The sequence below is a fragment of the Atractosteus spatula genome, chromosome 6 (assembly GCF_055471065.1).
Source record: "Atractosteus spatula isolate fAtrSpa1 chromosome 6, fAtrSpa1.hap1, whole genome shotgun sequence".
In the NCBI taxonomy this organism is placed as follows: domain Eukaryota; kingdom Metazoa; phylum Chordata; class Actinopteri; order Semionotiformes; family Lepisosteidae; genus Atractosteus; species Atractosteus spatula.
Genome location: NC_142711.1, coordinates 9,599,476 through 9,619,192, shown reverse-complemented (window position 1 = coordinate 9,619,192; position 19,717 = coordinate 9,599,476). Strand labels below are relative to the sequence as shown.

The following is a 19,717-nucleotide window of genomic DNA, read 5'->3' as shown; positions in this document are numbered from 1 at the left end:
TAGAGTGGAAAGGTCATGATAACTTCATTTTTTTTCCCAGTGTCTGAACGCTGGGATGCATAGGGTCTTTGTTTTATGATACAATTTAATCGTTAAAGTTGCGTTGGTGAAATACAATTACGTCATTTTAAAAATCGTACTAAACAGCATATTATTACCCCGCTTAGAACAACAAAGCCCAGGTTAATGCAGTTTAAGAACTGGGAATAAATAAAGGAATTGCCTTTTCCGTGCTTCCCTCCGATTGGTTGTACAGAGCGGCAGCCAATTGCATCACGGTATATTTCAGAAGGCGGGCACTTCCGGTCTCTCCCCATCACTTCTTACCGCTGGCAGCGGTCAAGCCACCTATTGGTTGAGTGTGGAAGCCCGTAGCCGCTGATTGGCCGTCGGCGGCCCGTGCAACACGATGTCCAGCCCCTCCCACTCTTCCATCGCCCCGGCGCTGCCGGGAGTGGAAATATTGGGAAAAGGGTTTCGGTTGGCTTGGAGGTAAGGTTGCTTATATTAAAAAAATATATATTTTTTGGCGTATACGGTAGTTATCGGGTAGAGGGCACGTTAATAACTTTACTTATTGTTTTAAGCAAGCAAATACTGCTATCCCCTAGTTATTTTAACCAGTGAAGAAACGTTTTTTGCTTTCCCTAAAAAATAAACGGTGCTCGTCTGAAAGAACTGTTGCCGCTGTTCGGTGAAGTTCAAAACCGGTTGCCCTGGACACTTAATACTCGCCAAGTTTCGTAGAGCTTGTTTAACGTTCAAAAGGTATTGAGGTATTGTTATGATCATGGGGTGTCGTGCTGTCTTAAGAGGTCCGGCTGAGCCGGAGTCGAGGATAACAACACGCTATGTCCCAGTCCGAGCAGCGCGTCCTTCACGCCAGCGGCCTGTCTGAGTGGGAGGTTACACAGTCGCTCGGAAGGAATTTAGTTTACGCGTTTTTGTTTTTTTTAGCCTGCCTTCCAATGGTGCGTTTTGAAATGCCTGTCAAATTATATTTGCTGGTCTAGGGCGTCTTGACCATGAACAATAACTTCAATTTTTCCCGATGCCCCTCACTTTGAGGTCCTGGCGGTACTGGGTTTATTTGTTTAATGGGGTCGTATAGCCTTTCACCTTCGTTTTTTACTCCTTGTCTCTAGAATCAAGAGTAGTTTTTTTTTTAAACAGTATCTATAAATCAGCGGTCATGTTTCAGATTCCTAGCGAATCTACTAGGAGCTTCTATTTTTACAGGGTATGTTTAACGCCCTGCTTTGGAGCGAAGTGTCGATGTATAATCGCATCAATGCACACGGTCCGTGTTTGCGCACGATCATTGAGATGTTGTGGAAATGTTGTGATTGTAATGTTTTGATCATTTGACAGTCAGTCTCGGTGGAAATCCCCTCAGTCCGCTGCAGCTGTTTTCTACAATTTAAATGGTAGAACTATAGTTGTTAGATTTGAACAGTTTAAGTACCAGGTCTTCCATGCCATGATGATTGTTCACATTTGTGCATTATTGTATATGGTGCCTTGCGAGATTTTCTTTTTTTCTGGAAAAAAACAAACAAATTAAACCATAAAAATTGCAGATAAGATGTAGAAAAAACAGGTGCGTGTTTTGGCAGCGGGAGACAAAGGAGAAAGCCTTAAGATTAAGCAACATCCTAAATAACCTGTTGGATGCGGGAGTTGCAGCTCTTTACTCTCGATAGGTTGATTCTCTTTATGTTATCTGTTCCTCATTCCTATTGTCACGTTAACAGTCGTGAGGTCCCTGAACCAAAGAAATCATCAGCAATTAGGAAATGAGTAATTGAGAGCACGTGGTGGCAGTGTTTTTATTTCCTATTGATACTTCAAAAGGAAGCTATATCAATGGTAGGTCTACATGGTAAAATGGTCAAATAATGTTTGGCTTGTACTGTACAAATAAAACAGAAGGTGTCTTTTTCTTAAGAAACTGTTGCCCCCTCAGGAGGGCTTAGATCTGTATTGCGAGGTGAGGGACAGTAGATGTTGTCATTGAGTTTGGGTTGATAGCAAATACAGTCTAAGGTACTGTACATGTCTTTGCTCTTAATCGTTTACCATTTACCTCATTTCCACAAAATCTTGGGCAGAAACTGGTCTTTAATTGCTGAAAATGGAAAGTGGTATGACTAATAGGAGCAAAATTATTGGTTTTGTTTCAAGTACTCTGAGCTGATGAATCATTAGCTCAGAGTTCTTTCATTAGCAATGATGAACAGTCCTCTTTAGATTTGTGCAAATTCCCATTAAATAATCCATTTTTAATATATCTAATCCTCTCACTGTTCCTGTGGTACTCCTTGTGTGTTGTACAGTCATGCAAGAGGACTGGAGGTAAGAGATGCTGTTCAGATCTGCAAGATGCTGATCTCCACTAGCTGGAACACTGAGCTTGCTAACAGAGCTTACAAACATGCACGGTATTGTCGGCATGTACTGTTGAATCAGTTTTTAACACAAAATAATTTAAATAATTTTTCCAAAATAAATGCTGGAGCTTGTGTATTTTTGTATTCTTAAAGTACCAATATCTGTGAGTAATTGAGTTTCTGCATAGGTCTGTCAAAATGCTGTTGATGCATTCAAATGGTTGAGAATTTGAGGGCTGTAGTGTATGAACCTTATATGCTGTATAAAGTAACATAGTGGCCCTATGCGTTTTTATGTAAAATACTCTTGTCTATATTTTTTAAGGTATTTTACATACCTTTAGACGTGGTTTTTGCAAAAACAATCTTTTGGGATTAATGTTTTTGGAATTTAGTTTCTTATTTAATGTTAATGTCAGTTACTTACAGTAGAGCTAGGAATGAGTAAAAGCCCACTCCAAATCCTTTTTACTGCCATCACCCGTTGTTTCGTTTGGAATTTCAGCTCAAAGACTTTGTACGGGTCTTTATACTCAGAACTAAATGTAACACAGTGTGCTCTCTAGCTCTTTTGTACAGTCAGTCATCCTGAGATTGTATTATTAAGGTTTTTAAATACTATTATGTATTATTAAGGTTTTTAAATGCTATTATGTAAGAATGTTTTTTTTATTTGCAGTATAATTTAGGGTGTTCTCTGTTTAACAATACTTGGCTGATTCTCATTGTCAAGCGGGTCGTTGTGGTAAAGAGTCTGTAATTAAGTCAGAGAAGGAAAAAGATTTGTGAAAAACATGTTGTTTGATAAGGTTTAAGAATAGAGTATTGTTGTCGGTCACAAAGTACAGAAAGCAAACGGCAAAGGTCATTGTTCTTACTTACTGCCTGCAATATGAAAGGAGACTCCGAACAGTTGAGGACAAAGCATCTGTCCTTTGAAATTGGAATAGAATCATGTTGATTGTTGTGTTTATAAGAGTTGTGAAAAACTTGTCAGTTTTATTAGTGTTTACTCAGTATTATATTTTAAACATATATACAGCATTTCTACATGCCTTAAGTAGTTGATTATATTTTTAAAAATACTTGTCTCATTATTAATATTAATTTTGCATGACTTTATCTTATCAGAGCAGTCTTCTACATGTCCTGTTGAATATAATATTCTTGTTTGCTTTAATATAGATTGTCATAAATACATTTTTTCTATTAAGTATTTCATACAAGAGGGAGACGATCGAGCTGTCTAGCCTGTTTGCTTACTATCAGGTAATTGGTCCCAAGGTTTCATCCAGCTGTTCATCCATCTTATCATCCATCTGTTCAGAACTGTGCCGCCTGTTATCAGTTTTTAATACACTTCAGTGGATCTCAGTTGGCTTGTGGTGTTTGCTGCAGATTCTGAAGTCCACTTGACTTTTATAGTGCTTTTCTGGACACTCCACTCAAAGCACTTTACAGGTGATGGGGACGCCCCTCCACCACCACCAGCCATCATGTGCTAGTACACTCACCACACACCAGCTATTAGTGGGGAGGAGAACAGAGTTAAGAAGCCATTCATGGATGCGGATTATTAGGACACCACGATTGGTAAAGGCCAGTGGGAAATTTGGGCAGAACACCAGGGTTGCACCCCTACTCTTTTCCAGAAATGCCCTGGGATTTTTATGACCACGGTGAGTCAGGACCTCGGTTTTACGTCTCATCCAAAGGATGGCGCCTTTTTACAGTATAGTGTCCCCATCACTATACTGGGGCATTAGGACTCTCACAGACTGCAAGGTGAGCGCCCCTACTGGCCCCCACTAACACCTCTTCCAGCAGCAACCTTGGCTTTCCCAGGAGGTCTCCCATCCAGGCACTGATGAGCTGTTGAGCTTCAGTAGGCTGTGAGTTGCAGAGTGATTTGCTGCTGGATAAAAAAAAGTGCAATACTTGTTACTTTGTCTCATTTCTTTAAGACGCATAGTTACTGGTTTCCATTGTGCGAGTATGAGCTGCAATTCAAGCGTGCTTGTGATTTGCATGTAAATGTTTCTCATTGTGCTGCATGCCTCAGTGCCTTCCATCCTGTTGGTGCTCACATTTCAGACGGCAGGAGAATGGAAGTCCAGTAGGGAACCTGTGGAAACCCAGAAGATGATGTTGAAGATGCCTTGCAGAAACTCCCTAGATGATTGCCCATCTGATTCGGGTCGTTAAAATGATCCTGGAATATACAGGAGCAGTCATGGACTTAGTGAGTATCTGTTTTTCTTTTATTCAGTACTGAGGTCCCATAAAACTGTGCCTTTTGTTTGTTTCTCCTCTCACTGGCAGTCCTTATTGCCATTGCCCATATAACTTAATTTTGTCATCTATTCAAATCCCCTGCATATATGACATGCTTTGTATTGATGTCTTGACTTACAGAGGTATCTCTACTATTTAATCATGTAAAAAATAGTTAAAGAGCTCCTGGTATGGAAAGCCTGCCATGCCAAAATAATGATCTGTGAAAATCTTTATTTTGGTTAATAATGATCATTTTCTCTCCCTCCGATAGCTTTCTGATCATTTTACCGTGATCTATGTGATGGAAAAAGTCCCGTCACATTTATTTAATAAACGTTTGGAAATTACAGCTCATGTTCAAGGACGTTGTGGCTTGTACTGTAGTGCCAGTACACTGACGAGTTGTGGGTCAATGAATTGGGATAAGGTCTTTTACAAGAACCAGCAGCAGGGAGAACTGGAATGAGGGGAGTTAGGAATTCCTAATTCTTTCATCCTGATGATTATTCTCTCTCTTCCATAATTATGGCCTATGATAACGATTTATGAATGGTTTAAAAACATGTTCTGATAATGCAGTTTCTGTGCTCTTTACCATAGTTTGGTGGATGTTAATAGTAAGCATGTCTTAATTTGACTGTTTTTTGTCCTAAGAAAATTTACAGTAAGTATTTTAAGGCACCGTAGGATTAGAAATAAACTAGCCATACTCCTCTTCTATAAAGGTCTAAGTCAGTATTCTCGAAATGCAGCTAAAAACGATCATGGAAGTCTTTTCTTAAGTGGGTTACTTGTAGTTTATGCAGTGATTTACTTTACTATATTTGGTATTAGTTGGTGTTATGTAAATCAGTTCTTATACTGCAGCTTAGTTCTTATAATTCCTACTGTTTAGGGGTAAAACAAAGGATCTTGAGGCTGGAGAAGGATGTGTCCTATTTGGGCTGAATGGGCCAGATCATTCTGTCATTTTCCATAGTGAAAGTTAAGCTTTTTGTATTTTGAAGATTTCTCAAAAGCCAGCACAGTTTTCACACTACTCAAATCACAGCAAGGCAGTCAAACACCAACAAGACAAGACTGAACCCCCAGAGTGAACTGACGAGCACCTCAGTTTGACCTAGGATAAATGTGATATAACCACTCTAAGATTAATCACAAGCTGCTCATTTCACATTTTCCATTTGGGTGTCAATTTGCTGTATCAATTTAATCTGTTTTTCAAGAGAAGAAAGAATTTCTTTAACAGGGTGTTCATTGTTCTGGCAGGTTTGTGTTTAAGGTACAGCAGAAATGTTTACCCAACAAATATTACGACTGAAAAACAGTGCAGTAACAGGGAAAGGTCTCAATTATTTTTTCCACCATGTGATGTCGCATGGTCTTTTATCACTAGACACCAAAAAGGAAAATCTAATTAAATGTGACGGTAGTCCTTCAATATAAATTGTTTATCAAAAAGGGTGTATAGTGCTCAAATTAATAACCAAATGAGCTCGATGGGCAAAATACCATTTCTTGTTTACAAATAAGAAGTTAGGAAACTATTTTTCTTGTAAGTGGAGGGGTACAGGGAAACAGATTTACATTTGATTTTTCACTTATTTACCTATGAGGTAATAGGAATGTAAAGTCTTGGACTGTCTCTAGATTTATAGTAATAAGAAGCAACACTTTTACATTACAGATTAGTATCTGTGTTTGTGGGTTTGCTATAATAGTTGCACAGTACCTAAGGTAGTAGCTTAGAATTCTTTTGCAAGGTTTCTGGGCCTCATGTAGCATGAAGCCTGCAGCCTGAAGTTCTTCTGACATTATGTGGATAACAAGCCACTTAGGACCACCTACAATGTGCCCTGAATGTGTGCACGTGGCCAGTGGTCAGTGACTCCCTTCACAAAGACTTAGTAGAGAATGCATTGTGGTGCCACGGGGGTTGTAGCCAGCATCTGGGGTGTGGTCAGGTATCCCATTAGCCCTGACACACCTCTTTTTAGTTTCTTTTAGGTTCCTTTTCTTCTTCTTTATACATGGTGTGTAGCGTTAGAGACGCGGTTAGGAAGGTAGTGTGTGTGTCACTCCAAGAGTGGTGTTCACACCGGCCCCCTTATCGGGGTAACAGGACACGTGACTCCATGTTCCCTTACTCTTGGGCCCTTCGCCCAGGCTCACCAAGTTTCATCCTGTTGTCCTCACTGCTAGGAACCGCCTGCTCCCAGACACCAACACAGAGCCTCCTGCTCCTACTCCTTTAGGCCACTGTCTCACACACAACCAGTGCCTCGGCCTCCCAGGTCCACCTCCAGCCCTGACGTCCTCTCCCGATGTCACCAGGTTGGGTTACACAAACACACGCACTACCTTCCTAACCACGTCTCTTCCATGCTACACACCGTGCCGAAGACCCAACTTACTGTCCCTCTCTACACACTCACAACCTCTCTGGTGCCTCACTCTCACGCCCCTAGGTTGTGAACTCACAGCTGCCAGCACACCTCCCTCTGTGCCCAGCCACCACTGCGCTATCTCCAAGAGGGCTGTAGCCAGATAGACCCCACTCACTTCCCCGATACTATGTATTGCCAGGGGGAGGGTCCCTCCACGCACACTAACTCACTAATCAAATCACAACTCGCTCATACAGCAGACACGACAGCCCTGCTCTCACACCCTAGCAGGACGCTGTCCCTTTAAATCTTCGGTTGATGTCATAAAGCTCCGTTTCTTCCTTCTGTCAGTCTCCTCTGAGTCTGACGTTCTCACTCCCTTCCTCGCAGGCTATTCCTCTCACAATCTCCTACGGGATCGTCGTTCTTCTCCACCCTCTGGCGGGGTTACTACAGCGGCTAGCCAGCTTCTGTTCACTCATACACGGCGGCACGCTCTTCCAACATCGCCCCGCCGAGTAGCGTCTCACACCCGCTACTGTCCTGCTCTCACAGCAGAGCCTCCGCATCTGGGAGAACTAGTCTCCCACGTCCTCTCACCACTGCAGCTACAGCAAGACTAAGGTCCTGAGAAGTATTCAGCATGGTTTTAAACCACTTCTACACCTGCTGCTCATTCCACTTATTCACTTATAGGTGTGGTTTCCACAGCAACGCGCCTCCCTGAATCCGGGGCTCCGCACCCCACACCAAACACCCCTGTATTACTCCACAGCGTGTACAAATATTGCACAAATATCGAAATCTGCTTATTGCGATCTTTTCTTCTCCGCTTCACAGCTGAAGAAGTATATCCTTGTTTAAGCAGCTTGTCCTGTTACATACTCCATGCATGTTTAAGATATACTGTAGTTGTTTTCTATCTTTTGAAATTACTTCTAGCTTCTGTCACTGTGGAAGCTTAAATGTTAGTGTCTTAAGCAGAGTGCAATGAGGTTTAGTATAATCTAGTCTGAATCAAAGTAATTGAATCATAATCAAAGTCTTAATGAATTTGAAAAGGTTGGAAATTTATTTACTAAGGGAAGAACTTGGTAGTGTTTTTTGAGCAGGGAGCCTTATTTGTGAATGATAATGGGTATGCTACACAGAGAGAGGTTTGCTATTGAAAAGAAAGGGGAGGGGAAAAAAAAGACACTGGCTCATATCGTGCCTGGATCTTCTTGGAATAAGGAACCATAAGCAGCGTTAATATTCCAAATAAAAATTCATTGGGCTTGTTTTGCTGATGAACACATTCACCAGCTAACAGCCAACCTTTTCTTTTTCAGGCCCTTTGGAACGACAAGCCCTATGGGTCTTCTCGAAGTATTGTAAGGAGGATAGCTACCAGCCTCCCTCTGAGACCTTGCCCACGCGTGCGGTTTCAGGTAGGATAAGAGTACAGGGCGTAGTTACTCTGCAGGGACATAACACAGCACATACTGTGCTTTCAGAAATGATTCTCCAGCTGACTTCCAAAGTCGGATGCTGATCCAGATCCTATATCATATCAATTCAAACGCCTTGATAATACAAGTCTGCCCTTTTTTCACAGATAATAGAGTAAAAGTAAGAAAAATCCTATGGAACTATACTTGCAAATTTTAGAAATTGAAATATCAGAATTGTTACCATATTGCCTTCCTGATGAATTCCCATCTGTTTGTTTGCTCTTGTTGTGATATACAAATTATTTCTTCTTTATAAAGAAGAAGTTTGGTATAGAATAATAAATTCATAAGAGGCCAGTTCAAATTCTTACATAGACTTTTTTTCTGAAAACCTACAAAAGAGCAGCTGATGTGGGCAGAAGGAGAGTGTGTTGTATGGCAACTCTCCTAAGAAGTTGAGTAACAGCCCTGCATAACAAACAGATGGCGAATTAATAAGTTGCAGAGTGCATTATGTAGGTGTCATACATCGTGTCTTAGAGATTTTTATTTTTTAATCATTGTGCAATATGTATGTTGATGTAAATTCTGTGGGTTGTGGTGCATATTATTTGTAATGTTTTGTCTTGTGAAATAAAATATTGAAGTTTAATTTTGGTAAACTTTTTTTTCAAATCACAGTGCTAACTCATCTCAGTTAACCATTAGTGACTCAATTAACCATAGATTCATACTGAATCTATGACTTAAAGAGTGAATTAGGTAGACCGCTGGGAATATCATAGAATATGTTGGTCTCTATTGCCTGTGACATAATGTCTTCAGCAAAAGAGGGAAGGATAAAACAGTTGAAAAATACAATGCAGAATGTATTTTTTCCACATTGGACATGCTGGTATTATAATTCTCAATTCGAAATGTAGGTAGTTCTGGTGTAATAGATAAATGTGTACTAAATCCCATCCCAATCAAAGTTGAGTGAGAGTTCGGGAGGATTGTGAAGTGAAACTCTTCCTGCTCACTAGTCACTGTAATAACTAATGTGATGTACGGGCCGTGCAGCAGATATTTCACCGCAGAAATGCTATGTGATCTGCATGCAGTGTTAACAAGTAAAGTAGTATTTGTCAGCAAAACTGACTCAAAGTCGAGAGCAATATTTCTATTGGCTTAAAAGAGATGTATTCACAAGCCTGTTTATTTACGATGTGATCGGGTCGCTTCACCTTACTGAAGGTCCTGTTGCCTCATTCTGAATCGCAGAACATGGCGCTGCGCATACCTGGAAAGTCTGCATATTATGTAATGTTATTTGGAGGTTTTACATGTTGTGCACATTTCACTTGCATTGTAGTTTGAAATGCACTCATCAATGCCAATTCTTTCTAACTCTCAAATATAAAAATAACATTGCAGTTCCTCTTTAATTGTGGGTTTTTAAAATAAACTTTTAATTCATCTCATATTTACTTTCCAGGATCTAAAACCTCTGCTACAGTTTGAAATGTTCTATACCGAGCAGCAGTAGAAACTTCTAAATGCAACAGTATTTTTTAGTATGTGCACTGAAAGTTTATTCAGAAAACAATATAAGATAATTCCTCGTACTGATTAACATTTTATCATCAACAGGAGGTCTGCTGTAAAAGTGATAGGCTTTTTGTATGGTAACCTCTTTAAGCAATATAAGCATTACATCTGCAGCACATGGTATGCAGGTTTTTTAAATGCTGTCTTGTGGGATTCTGTCCCATTCCTCTCCTAGATCACCTAGTTCACTGATCTCTGAGCTCTAGATTCAACAGTTCTTCAAGCTCATCTACTTAAATGGGGATCCTCAGTCCTGCTCAGGGAGGGCCTGTCTCTCTACAGGATTTCAGTCCCACTGCACTCATAATGTAAATTGGTTCTTTATTGGCTTAAATGGACCAGTTTCACAGTTTCTCCCAGTACTTTAATTAGACACGAGAAGCCTGTAGACGTGCCAGCCCTCCGGAACCTGGGGAACCAGCCGTAAAGTTTTAGTAATGCTAGAGTCTGGCAACTAGGGCATCCAGAGCTTAGCTCACTATGTGAACTTGCAAGGAAGCTGTTGTTACATGCGAAGCGTGGGTGTTTGTATGCTGGAGCAGTAAGGTCTCAGGACTTGCAGCCCTGTGCGGTCATGTTGCCATCAATCACTACAAGTGGAGTGCTGTAGTGACCAGACACTAACCATTAAAACATTAAAATTGAGTTGTTCTAATATTTTGCCAGGTGTGCTTAAATCACAATTTTTTGGGGGGAAGAGATTAAAAAAAATGACCTTTTTCAAGCTTCAAGACCATGTTCTGAAATGATAAAGAATCTAAATGACTGTCACTGTTTTGTTCTTTCTTCTGTACTGTCTTTCTCTGATGGCCGGTTGTATCTTGCTCTTTCTTCCTTCTTTCCTCTCTAGCTGTGCTTTTGGTGAGAAATGCTGTGAACCTCCTCTAGGTCAGTTCTCTTTTCTGATGTCTTGGGTAGATGATAGCATGTGTTGATGTTTGTTTGGCCCTGCCATTCCCTTCTGCTTCATACCAAAAACTTCCCTTCTGATAACACAGATAAATCCTAGTATCAGATTTGTTTATCATGGCACAGAATTATACAGCTCTTATTTTTTATACTAGTTGAAGCTTCTTGCATGCTACATTGTGCTTTCCAAAGTATATTCGGCTGGTCTCGTACGTGGTCCGTGTAGTTGTTTTTGCATGTTCCATTTGATCTTAATTCTCCGGCTTCTTAAGAACAAGTTAAGACTTCAGCTTGTTCAACCAAGCAAATGGTTTGGATGTAAAGAAAGAGTTCATTATTTAAGGAGGTGATTAAGAGCTCTGGTGGAAAGAAAAAAAAAACAAAACCTTAGAGTTCTCCAAGACTGGAGCTGTGCACTGCTGGCGTAATGTGAATCCGAAGTTGATTACGGTGGAATCTCTTCAAAATATTTGCATTGTTGCTTTTAACAGTTGTGAAGGCTATTACTTTCAAGTTCATATTCTATACACGATTTTTAGACTCCAGACATTTGCAGTGACCTCTAATTTGTATACGTGTTCTGCATGTGTTTAGTTTTGAAATGCAGCCTTTGTGTGATCAATGATGGTTGTTTTGATTTTGTGTTTTGAATAATCTGTTCTGCACTTTTTTTAAGTGGCAGTAATGCTTATTATAAACAATGCTAAGCAAACCAGAATACACTGACAGTTCAGCCAAAACCAACTGAAATCTTCGAGTACCCTTAAAATAAGAGTTACATGGCATATTATTAATGAATGAATAATCGTTTTCTTACTCCAGATTCACAGTATGGAAAGAGACTAAATTTTGTGTTTTATTTTCAGCTTCATCCTTATGTTGATGCCCCCAGCAGTCTGCAGTGCACAACTCAAGAAAACGGACTTGTAACTTCACTTGCAGACGTTGCTTGGATTGACGAAGATGAAGAAGAGTCTTTTAACATACACAGGTAGTAGATGATTCATGGCATGTTTAGACCTGCATGGGATGTACATGTTGAAACGAGTTTATGTCATTTTGGCATACTTTGAACTCACCAGGTTTAATTAGATGATTTATTCACCAAAGCTTGTTCCAAAACCAGAAACATGAATCTGAAGGTGTATAATCATGTCAAGCCTTCAGTGGGTACCAGGCAGTGATTTTTTTTCCTTATCTATTCACTCCTTCCGCCTGCTTTTTACATTTTTTCACTGTTACACTATATTACATCTGTATTTTGTATGTGTTTTGCATTGTTTACAACATTTGTTTATTGGGTCTGGTGTAAAATAGATTTGAAATTATAAAAACTAAGAAGCTGATCATTTCCTCACAGTTAAATTCAACTCAAAACCTAAGATGATTTTTCCAGGATATTTATTCACTAATTTACATTGTTGTTTTTAGAAATTGGGAGTCTTAATTATGAAGATGTGTAACTGGTTTTGCCTCTTTCCACAAGAAGCTGTGAAAAGTTGTTGAAAAGTGAAGATTATGAAATGAATATATATTTCATACATGGTTTAAATGGAAAAAAAGAATGAGTTTATTAACTCAAAGCATGTAGTTGCTTGGAAGTAATAGTATCACAATATAGTAATACATTATGCATATGTTCTTACAATTTTTTAATAGGGTAGAAGCTCGACCAGACTTTCTTTTTACTGCTCACCAACGGCAATATTTTGGTAAACCTCTTCAAAAGCAGCTGTCCTTACCAACCCTAAACAGCGAAGACCTAGAGCCAAAGAGTCCTGCATATGCCAACGATGAGGCCATCCAGAAAATCACTGCACTTGAGAATGAACTGGCTAAACTCCGAGCACAGATCGCACAGATCGTGCTCATCCAGGAGCAAAAGACTCAGGCTGATGGTAGGAATTGTCTTTTATTTTTTGAAGTGTTTTGATCTTTAAACCTGTTCTTCTCTGACCATTATTTAGTCTCTTCAGGATTTTGTTTGCAGGTAAAGAACATGGAATTGGCCGTCTTGTGAACAATTTTCCATTTCTTTTAGGTGCTTTTCCTCACCGTTTGTACCAGTTGTCACCAGTAGATGTCACTAGAGAGCCATAAAAAAATTGTATTGGTACCTTTAGAAGGAATATTTTTTAGCTATGGAGAGATTCCTAAGTTAATGGTATAGGTACCATAATACAGAGCTCCTTAAATCTGAGATACCCACAACAGATAATGCTCTAGTTGGACAAATCTTGCTACAACGATTAATTCTTTTTTGTAATCCTTTATCCAGTTAAGTAAATTGCACATTTCTCCTTTGACAACCTGTACAGTACAGATTTGCGCAGCAGGGCACTTGGAAACAATGTTCAAGATTTGAACCCGAGACCCTCTCACTGTTATACGATTAAGTCTGGTATATTAGCACTGACCTCTTTTTTGTATTAATATCATGTGCCAGTTGTTGTTTGAGCTTGTTGGTTTTGAGCAAACGCATAAAAGGAATAAAACCCTCCCTTCCCCTCTCTCCAGCCACATTACCATCATTAGTATCACCTCCTACTGCTGGATCTAATAAAGGATTAAGGGATTTAAATTTAGGCCACAGCAATAGAAGCACCAGGTAATAATGCTTTGCCCGTGACAGCAACAGCACTTCATGCTTCACCATGAGCTTGAAGGAAACTGGACAAGCTGGTCCACTATGTTCAGCTTAGTGTAAAAACATCTGTCAAAAATGTCATTAAACTTATTTACTTATTTATGCATTTACTGGTGCATGAAATACCAGTGACCATCATGAGTAAATCTCCATACCAAGGTATCTGAAGTGTTTGACTGGTAAGCTATTTTTTTCCATTGCAAATGGAGATGAGTCTATGTATATAGAGTCTGTATCATCTGTAGAACAGTATACAGTGCTAAGCATTATTAACGTAAGTAATACATGAACAGCCTGAGCTTGAGGTTCCAAAGACAAGACAAACAGGTGTGAAAGGAGCAAGAAGGAGAAGACCACTTATTGTCTCTTAGCAGCATTCCTGTAGAGATACAATTTTAATAATGTTAATGAAATATTAATGAATCCCAACAAGTTAAAATTATTGTAGCTTAGAACCCAAACAATGTGGTGAGATTTGCAGCCACGAAGTGTGGAATCTTCATCTTTTTTGTTTCAGTGATCGGAATGGAAGTGATGGAAGTCATGAGCTGTTATTCTTTGGTTCAGACAGGGATATAGATGCTTCCAGTACAGCTACCTCTGCAGGAGGGACTAGGCAGATGGCATTGGAAAAACATCATACACTTTCCCTGTTTATATTAACACAATTTAGTCTGAATTGCGTACTTAAGAGTTAAATGGACTAAAAGATTATCGACTACTTTACAATAGGGGAATAGAGTGGTTAGCGTTAATGTTTAAAGTGTTATTGTATAGCTCTCATATATCTACACTGTTCTGTTTTTTGTTGGTCAAGAAGTACTAGTACTATGTGGTACTAATGTGGAAAGATGTAAAGGCAGAAATAAGCAGATGCTCTCAGCCACTGTGAATAAAACATTGAGGCCTCAGTGCAACTCTGTTACATTCAAAGGAGGGCAGCAGCTACTTTTACATAATTACACTGAATTACTGGGAACCAGTATGATATTGCCGAACACAGTGTAAACCATACATCATAAAATTGAAGTTTAATGAGTGAAAAGTAAACTAGCCTGTTTGTAATACTGTAACAGGGCACCCAGGTTTAGAGGGTGGAAAAGGGGCAGAGCCACAAGGGGGCGGCATTGAGACAGTCCTTGCACTAGTGCACAGCCCTTTCTGTCAAAGACACACGAAAGAGCAGGAGAGTGACTGATTAAACCCTTACAATTTGTTTGGAGAGTGAGACAAGTAAATCTCGGGGTGAGATTTCACACCGGTCTTAAAAGAAAGAAAACCAGTTAAAGTTAAAACTAACAATTTCCATTCCTCATAACAGCCTCAGTCATAGCCGTGCCAGCAACTGGTAAATGAAGATGGTATTTGGTGGTTAAGCTAAAAGGTCTTATGTTACTTATTGGATAAAGCAGGGTCCTAGGCGAGTTTTCTTAGGGACCTGCATTAGGGTGGTAGGATTACAGTACATCGCCGTGTTCTGGTTACTGACTAAGACCCCTCTAGAGGGACACTTCATGTGTAGATTTCCCTTCCTAAACGGGGAGATCTGTTGCAAATACCCAGATCAGAATGTTCTAAGATGATAGTGAAAGAGTGAAATAATTATCTGATAGTAGAGCGCTATCTAAGCAAATTAGGTTGCTTCATTGACTAGAGGAGAAAACTGTGCCCTGTGTTCTGTTGTTTTTCTCATGTTCTGTTTGTCCTTTTTCAGGTTCTGCATCTTTACCAGCTGGAGCGCCCCTACCTCCTCCCCCCCCGCCCCCTCCTCCACCTCCTCCCCCCCCTCCCCAGCCCCCCCCAGGCCTTCAGCGCTGCAGTTCTGCTATAGACCTCATCAGGGAGCGGCGAGGGAACAAGACCGCCGGCCGGGGCCTGCTGGACTCGGGCCCCAAGCAGCCGGCGATGCCCAGCATGCTAGAAGTGCTCAAAGACATGAGCAAAGTGAAACTGCGCTCTGTGAAGTGAGTAGAGAACCACGATCAGTCAGTCTCTCGATCTTACACCTCTTGTGGAGCTCAACGTTTAGGGGAAAATGGATGAAAACATCTTTAAAAGCGTTTATAGAACATATGTCAAGGCCGTTTCTTCTGCCTAGCTTGTTTGGTTGCTAGTGACTAATGACTCCCAGGATCGCCATCAATCTTTTTTGAAAAAAAGGCGGGGTGTCAGCTTTGACAACATGGCTGGAATGATTTTTTTTTTGGTATACAGATGTGCCTCTTCTTCTCAATTTTACCAGTATTGCTCAATTAGTTGGCTGGCACTTTTATCCAAAGTGACATACATTTGCTTACATTTGTTCGGCAGGGAGTTTTACTGGAACAGTTCAGGAGAACTACTTTGCCCAGGGGCAGTGTACAACCACAGTGTCTCAGCTGGAATTTTATATGCTTTCAGTTACGAGGCCAGATCCATAACTGCTGCTCCACACTGTTGCCCTAAAAGCTCCTTGTTATGTAAGGAAATTTATAACGATTAATGGTACTTTCATCCCTTGCGCTCAGGAAATACTGAGAGCAACAATGCATGTGTGTTCTTGGCTTCTCTGGCACAGATTGGTAGTGGAGGAATAACCAGAAGGTACAGTTAGGACAGGTTAATATTATTTACACTGTGTTACATAAATATACAACACACAGCAATGTACACGTGTGAAAATACTGTTTCCTCCTTTTTCATAGTGCTTGTACACTTCAATGTCCTGTTTGACGGCTGTAAATTCTTTATCAATTGGTAAAAGCATTGTGAATCCAGCTTGGAAGTGTTGCAGCTCAGATCTTCGGTGTAGTCAAGTTTTGCGTACACGGCTGCTGAGGACCTTTGCATCTGTGCCTTGATTCCAACAGAGCGGAGCAATGCCAAGCCAGAGCGAAGCCGTGTGAGCCTGCAGACGCAGCGGCTCTTATAGCTGCAGCTTTGAAACGGAAATTCGCTCATCGGTACAAGAGGGACAGTCAGTGCGAAACCGATATTAACCTTCCGGCTTCCGAAACGCAGACCTGTGGCGAGACCACACCGGTAAGCTGATTCAGCATCAAACGGGCCACAGTGTGAAACTGTAAAGAACTGCCAGCACTTCATTGGTAATAAGAAAAGCAGTGCAGAATAAAGGAGAGGCTCTAGCACACAGAACTGAAACACCGAGGTACATTACATACAACAGTAAGAGGTGTAGATGCGATTAAAGAGAAGCTTGTCCAACCTCTGGATTACCTAAAGAAAACCTCACTCAGCGCAGGTGTTCAGGACAGATGCTGACATGCAGACTGGAACGAAGTAAAGTATCTAAGCTTTGGCAGGTTGTAGACACACAAAAGAAAAAAATAACAGTAACTCGCTAGTAAAATGAAAATCATATTGAATTAATGGCTTAAGGGAACACATACCTGGTGTTTGTGTATGTATGTAATGGGTATGCAATTGCTTTTTGTTACGCAAGTGTCAGATATTTGTGTGTAAAGAGAAATCTAACGTCTTTATTTTCCCTTGCTTTTTTCAGTTTGGACAACACATGCTGAAGCCCACTGGAAAACGGAGGGATTTAGTCAGCAGCGTGTCTAAAACATAACGTCAATATGTAAATATTTTGTATTTAAGATAGTGTAAAACACTAAACACTATAAGTCAGGATATTCCTGGCAAAGCAAATTCTTTCTCTATAGTCAAAATTCGACAAACCTTACTTATCGAGATGTTGGTTACTAGAATGTACTTCTGTTTAGAATCAAGTGTCTAAAATGGTACAGATTAGTAATGGCCTTTCTTTTTTATAACAGTTTAGTGCATCACTAAACCTGCCAGTTGTCCTGCTCTCCGCATTGCAGCTGCCAGCACACCCTTTTATTGGCACAGGACAGATTGATATTTTCCCAAGTATGTTGATAAGGTTGGGACCCTTTCTTGACTTGATGTATAGAATCTGCTAATCTTTATTTTAGGTTAATTGTAACTTAATTAAATTCTACTTAAGGGCTTATTACCAATTCTTACTGGACCCATTCATTTAAAAATGCATGGCATCAATCTGGGAGACGTGAAGAGGGGGTATTCTTTATGAAGCTGCCACGAGTGCCTTCTTCTGCATGGTCCTCATTACAGCAGAATGGAGACCAGTCAGAATCTGAGCTCTGTGACGGTATATTTCACTTTTTTCCCATTTTGAATTAATTTAACGGTACCCTAACAGTTTATAAAAAAGTAAGTCCAAATATAAGCTGCCGTTGATTTAGATGAGAGCACTCCATCTTCACCGCCACGGCAACAATGTCTTAGAAACTCTCGAGTCTCTCGAATTTTAAAGTGTGTTTGCCTTTTAAGTATGATACAAGTGCCAGAATATTTTCACTTCTGTCACTCTTGGCGTTCGAGAGGGCATATGAGGTATGTTCTTCTCCCAGACACGGACTTGTTTTGTCCCTGTACCTAGACTTGAGAGCAGGTTTTGCAAAGAGCTTGAAGGACTGTGGAAGTGAGAAGCAGAAAGCAGAAGAGAGGTTTATCAAAGGAAGGCTGTAATGAGAAGGCACATAAAGAAATTGAAATGTGTCATGGAAATGGAATGCCATTTCGTTTCTGTACATGTCGGAACATTGTGTTCTTCTAAGATGTATTCAGTTACCAAAAAAAGTGACAATACTCTCTGAAGCAAATGGGCAAAAGCATTTTATTGTATTCTGGAAGTGGAAAATTTAAAACTTGTTTTTATTTATTTATAAAAATCTAAACTTAAGTTCTAGATTGTTTTTTGTTTTGTTCTGTAGATTACTGCATGACATAAATGCATATACCGTAAGGACTCGAGTATGACCTGCTTCACATAGTCAGGTTTTAATACTCCCATCTTCCCAAGAAAAGATGCAGCACTTAAAAATGAGACCAGATGGAAAAACTTGGGTCTTGTTTGGTGTTTTCTGATTAATTGTTTTCATGCAGATTTTATTTCAAAGTACAAGCTTTTATTTCAAGTATTTTATTTCAAAGTACGAGCATGTGGCATTTCATTATACTTAATTTTCATGGTGGACGTTTTGAAATTGATATCATTGTGATAGAGCAGACATATTCTTCCCAAACTAATTGCTTTGTAAGATGGTGTGTCTGAGACCACTGATCTTCTATATACTTTATTGATTTCACACAATGCAGAATAAATCCGGAGAACAGCAAAAATATGCTGTAATTTAATGTTCAATTCTTTTGCATTTGTCAAAGGACAAATTTCAGTAAGAAAAAAGTACATTTGTTTTTGATGCCATACATGGAGTAAACAGTTGTGCTGTAAGAAAAGCTCTTGGATTATAAATTAGAAGGATAATGTGATTATTTGACGACAAGTTGTAATTATTTCTACATATCATTTTATTGCTCTACGATACCAAAGGTATTTCTGTGAGACCGTTTTGAGATTAAAATATTTGCTGTAGAAGTTTGAAACTGAAAACATCGTTCTTTTGAATGCATTTAATCATATTAATTAGGTTTAATTAAGCAAATGTACACATTTATGCAGTAGTATTCAATAGCAGACTAATTCTGTTATACAGTGTCTGTATAAAAATGTTTTGTATAGTTTATCCAGTTTCTGCTGTGTTAATGACAAAATTTCAGAGTGCTCTTGGAACTGGAATCATGCTGGTATATAATGCAAGCCACTTGTCATGTCAATATTGGTTTTCAAACAGTACCTTGCTCGATGTATTTGGAAACATCACTGTACAAGCTGTTTTCAGTAATTTTATCATGCAAACAAGTAAAAGTGGTTAAGAAAATCCCAGCTGATGTTGCCTGTGTTATGTTCTGTACCAACTTCCGATTTCTCCGCTAATTCATTCGGTGGATTGCATTCATCTCGAGGTCTGCAATTAGCCGTTTCCTTTCATGGAACTAGATTACATCTGAGGTGTACTTGGAATGATACAAAAAAAGTGCGTTTATACAAGACAGTATTGCATTTAAACGAGAAAATGATTGCCTTTATATGAGATAATAGTGTGTTTAAACGAGAAACCTTTTGCGTTAATATGAGATAGTATTGCGTTAAAACACAATTTGTGAACTACAGTATATCGCCTACTTTATTAA

At 39.7% G+C, this 19,717-nt stretch overlaps 1 protein-coding gene across 2 annotated transcripts; it reads left to right on the top strand.

Moving 5' to 3' along the window:
- The first annotated feature begins 436 nt into the window (after nt 1–436).
- mtfr1 (mitochondrial fission regulator 1) lies at nt 437–19,409 on the top strand. 2 transcript variants are annotated; one of them, XM_088919290.1, is made up of 8 exons: nt 437–492; nt 4,485–4,632; nt 8,386–8,484; nt 11,853–11,977; nt 12,646–12,884; nt 15,348–15,597; nt 16,483–16,654; nt 17,136–19,409. In XM_088919290.1, exons 2-8 carry the CDS (start codon nt 4,567–4,569, stop codon nt 17,202–17,204), a joined length of 1,020 nt encoding a protein of 339 aa, XP_088775416.1. In that variant the 5' UTR covers nt 437–492; nt 4,485–4,566; the 3' UTR covers nt 17,205–19,409. The 2 variants fall into 2 exon arrangements, with proteins under 2 accessions (XP_088775416.1, XP_088775417.1); XM_088919291.1 differs by lacking the exon at nt 8,386–8,484 and having other exon boundaries at nt 450–492.
- Nucleotides 19,410–19,717: the final 308 nt, after the last annotated feature.

Coding starts and splice junctions, on each gene's coding strand:
- mtfr1 (XM_088919290.1), top strand. CDS start 4,567: ATGATTGCCCATCTGATTCGGGTCGTTAAAATGATCCTGGAATATACA. Junction 8,485..11,852: donor GCCCACGCGTGCGGTTTCAG/GTAGGATAAGAG, acceptor TTTTATTTTCAG/CTTCATCCTTATGTTGATGC. Junction 11,978..12,645: donor GAGTCTTTTAACATACACAG/GTAGTAGATGAT, acceptor ATTTTTTAATAG/GGTAGAAGCTCGACCAGACT.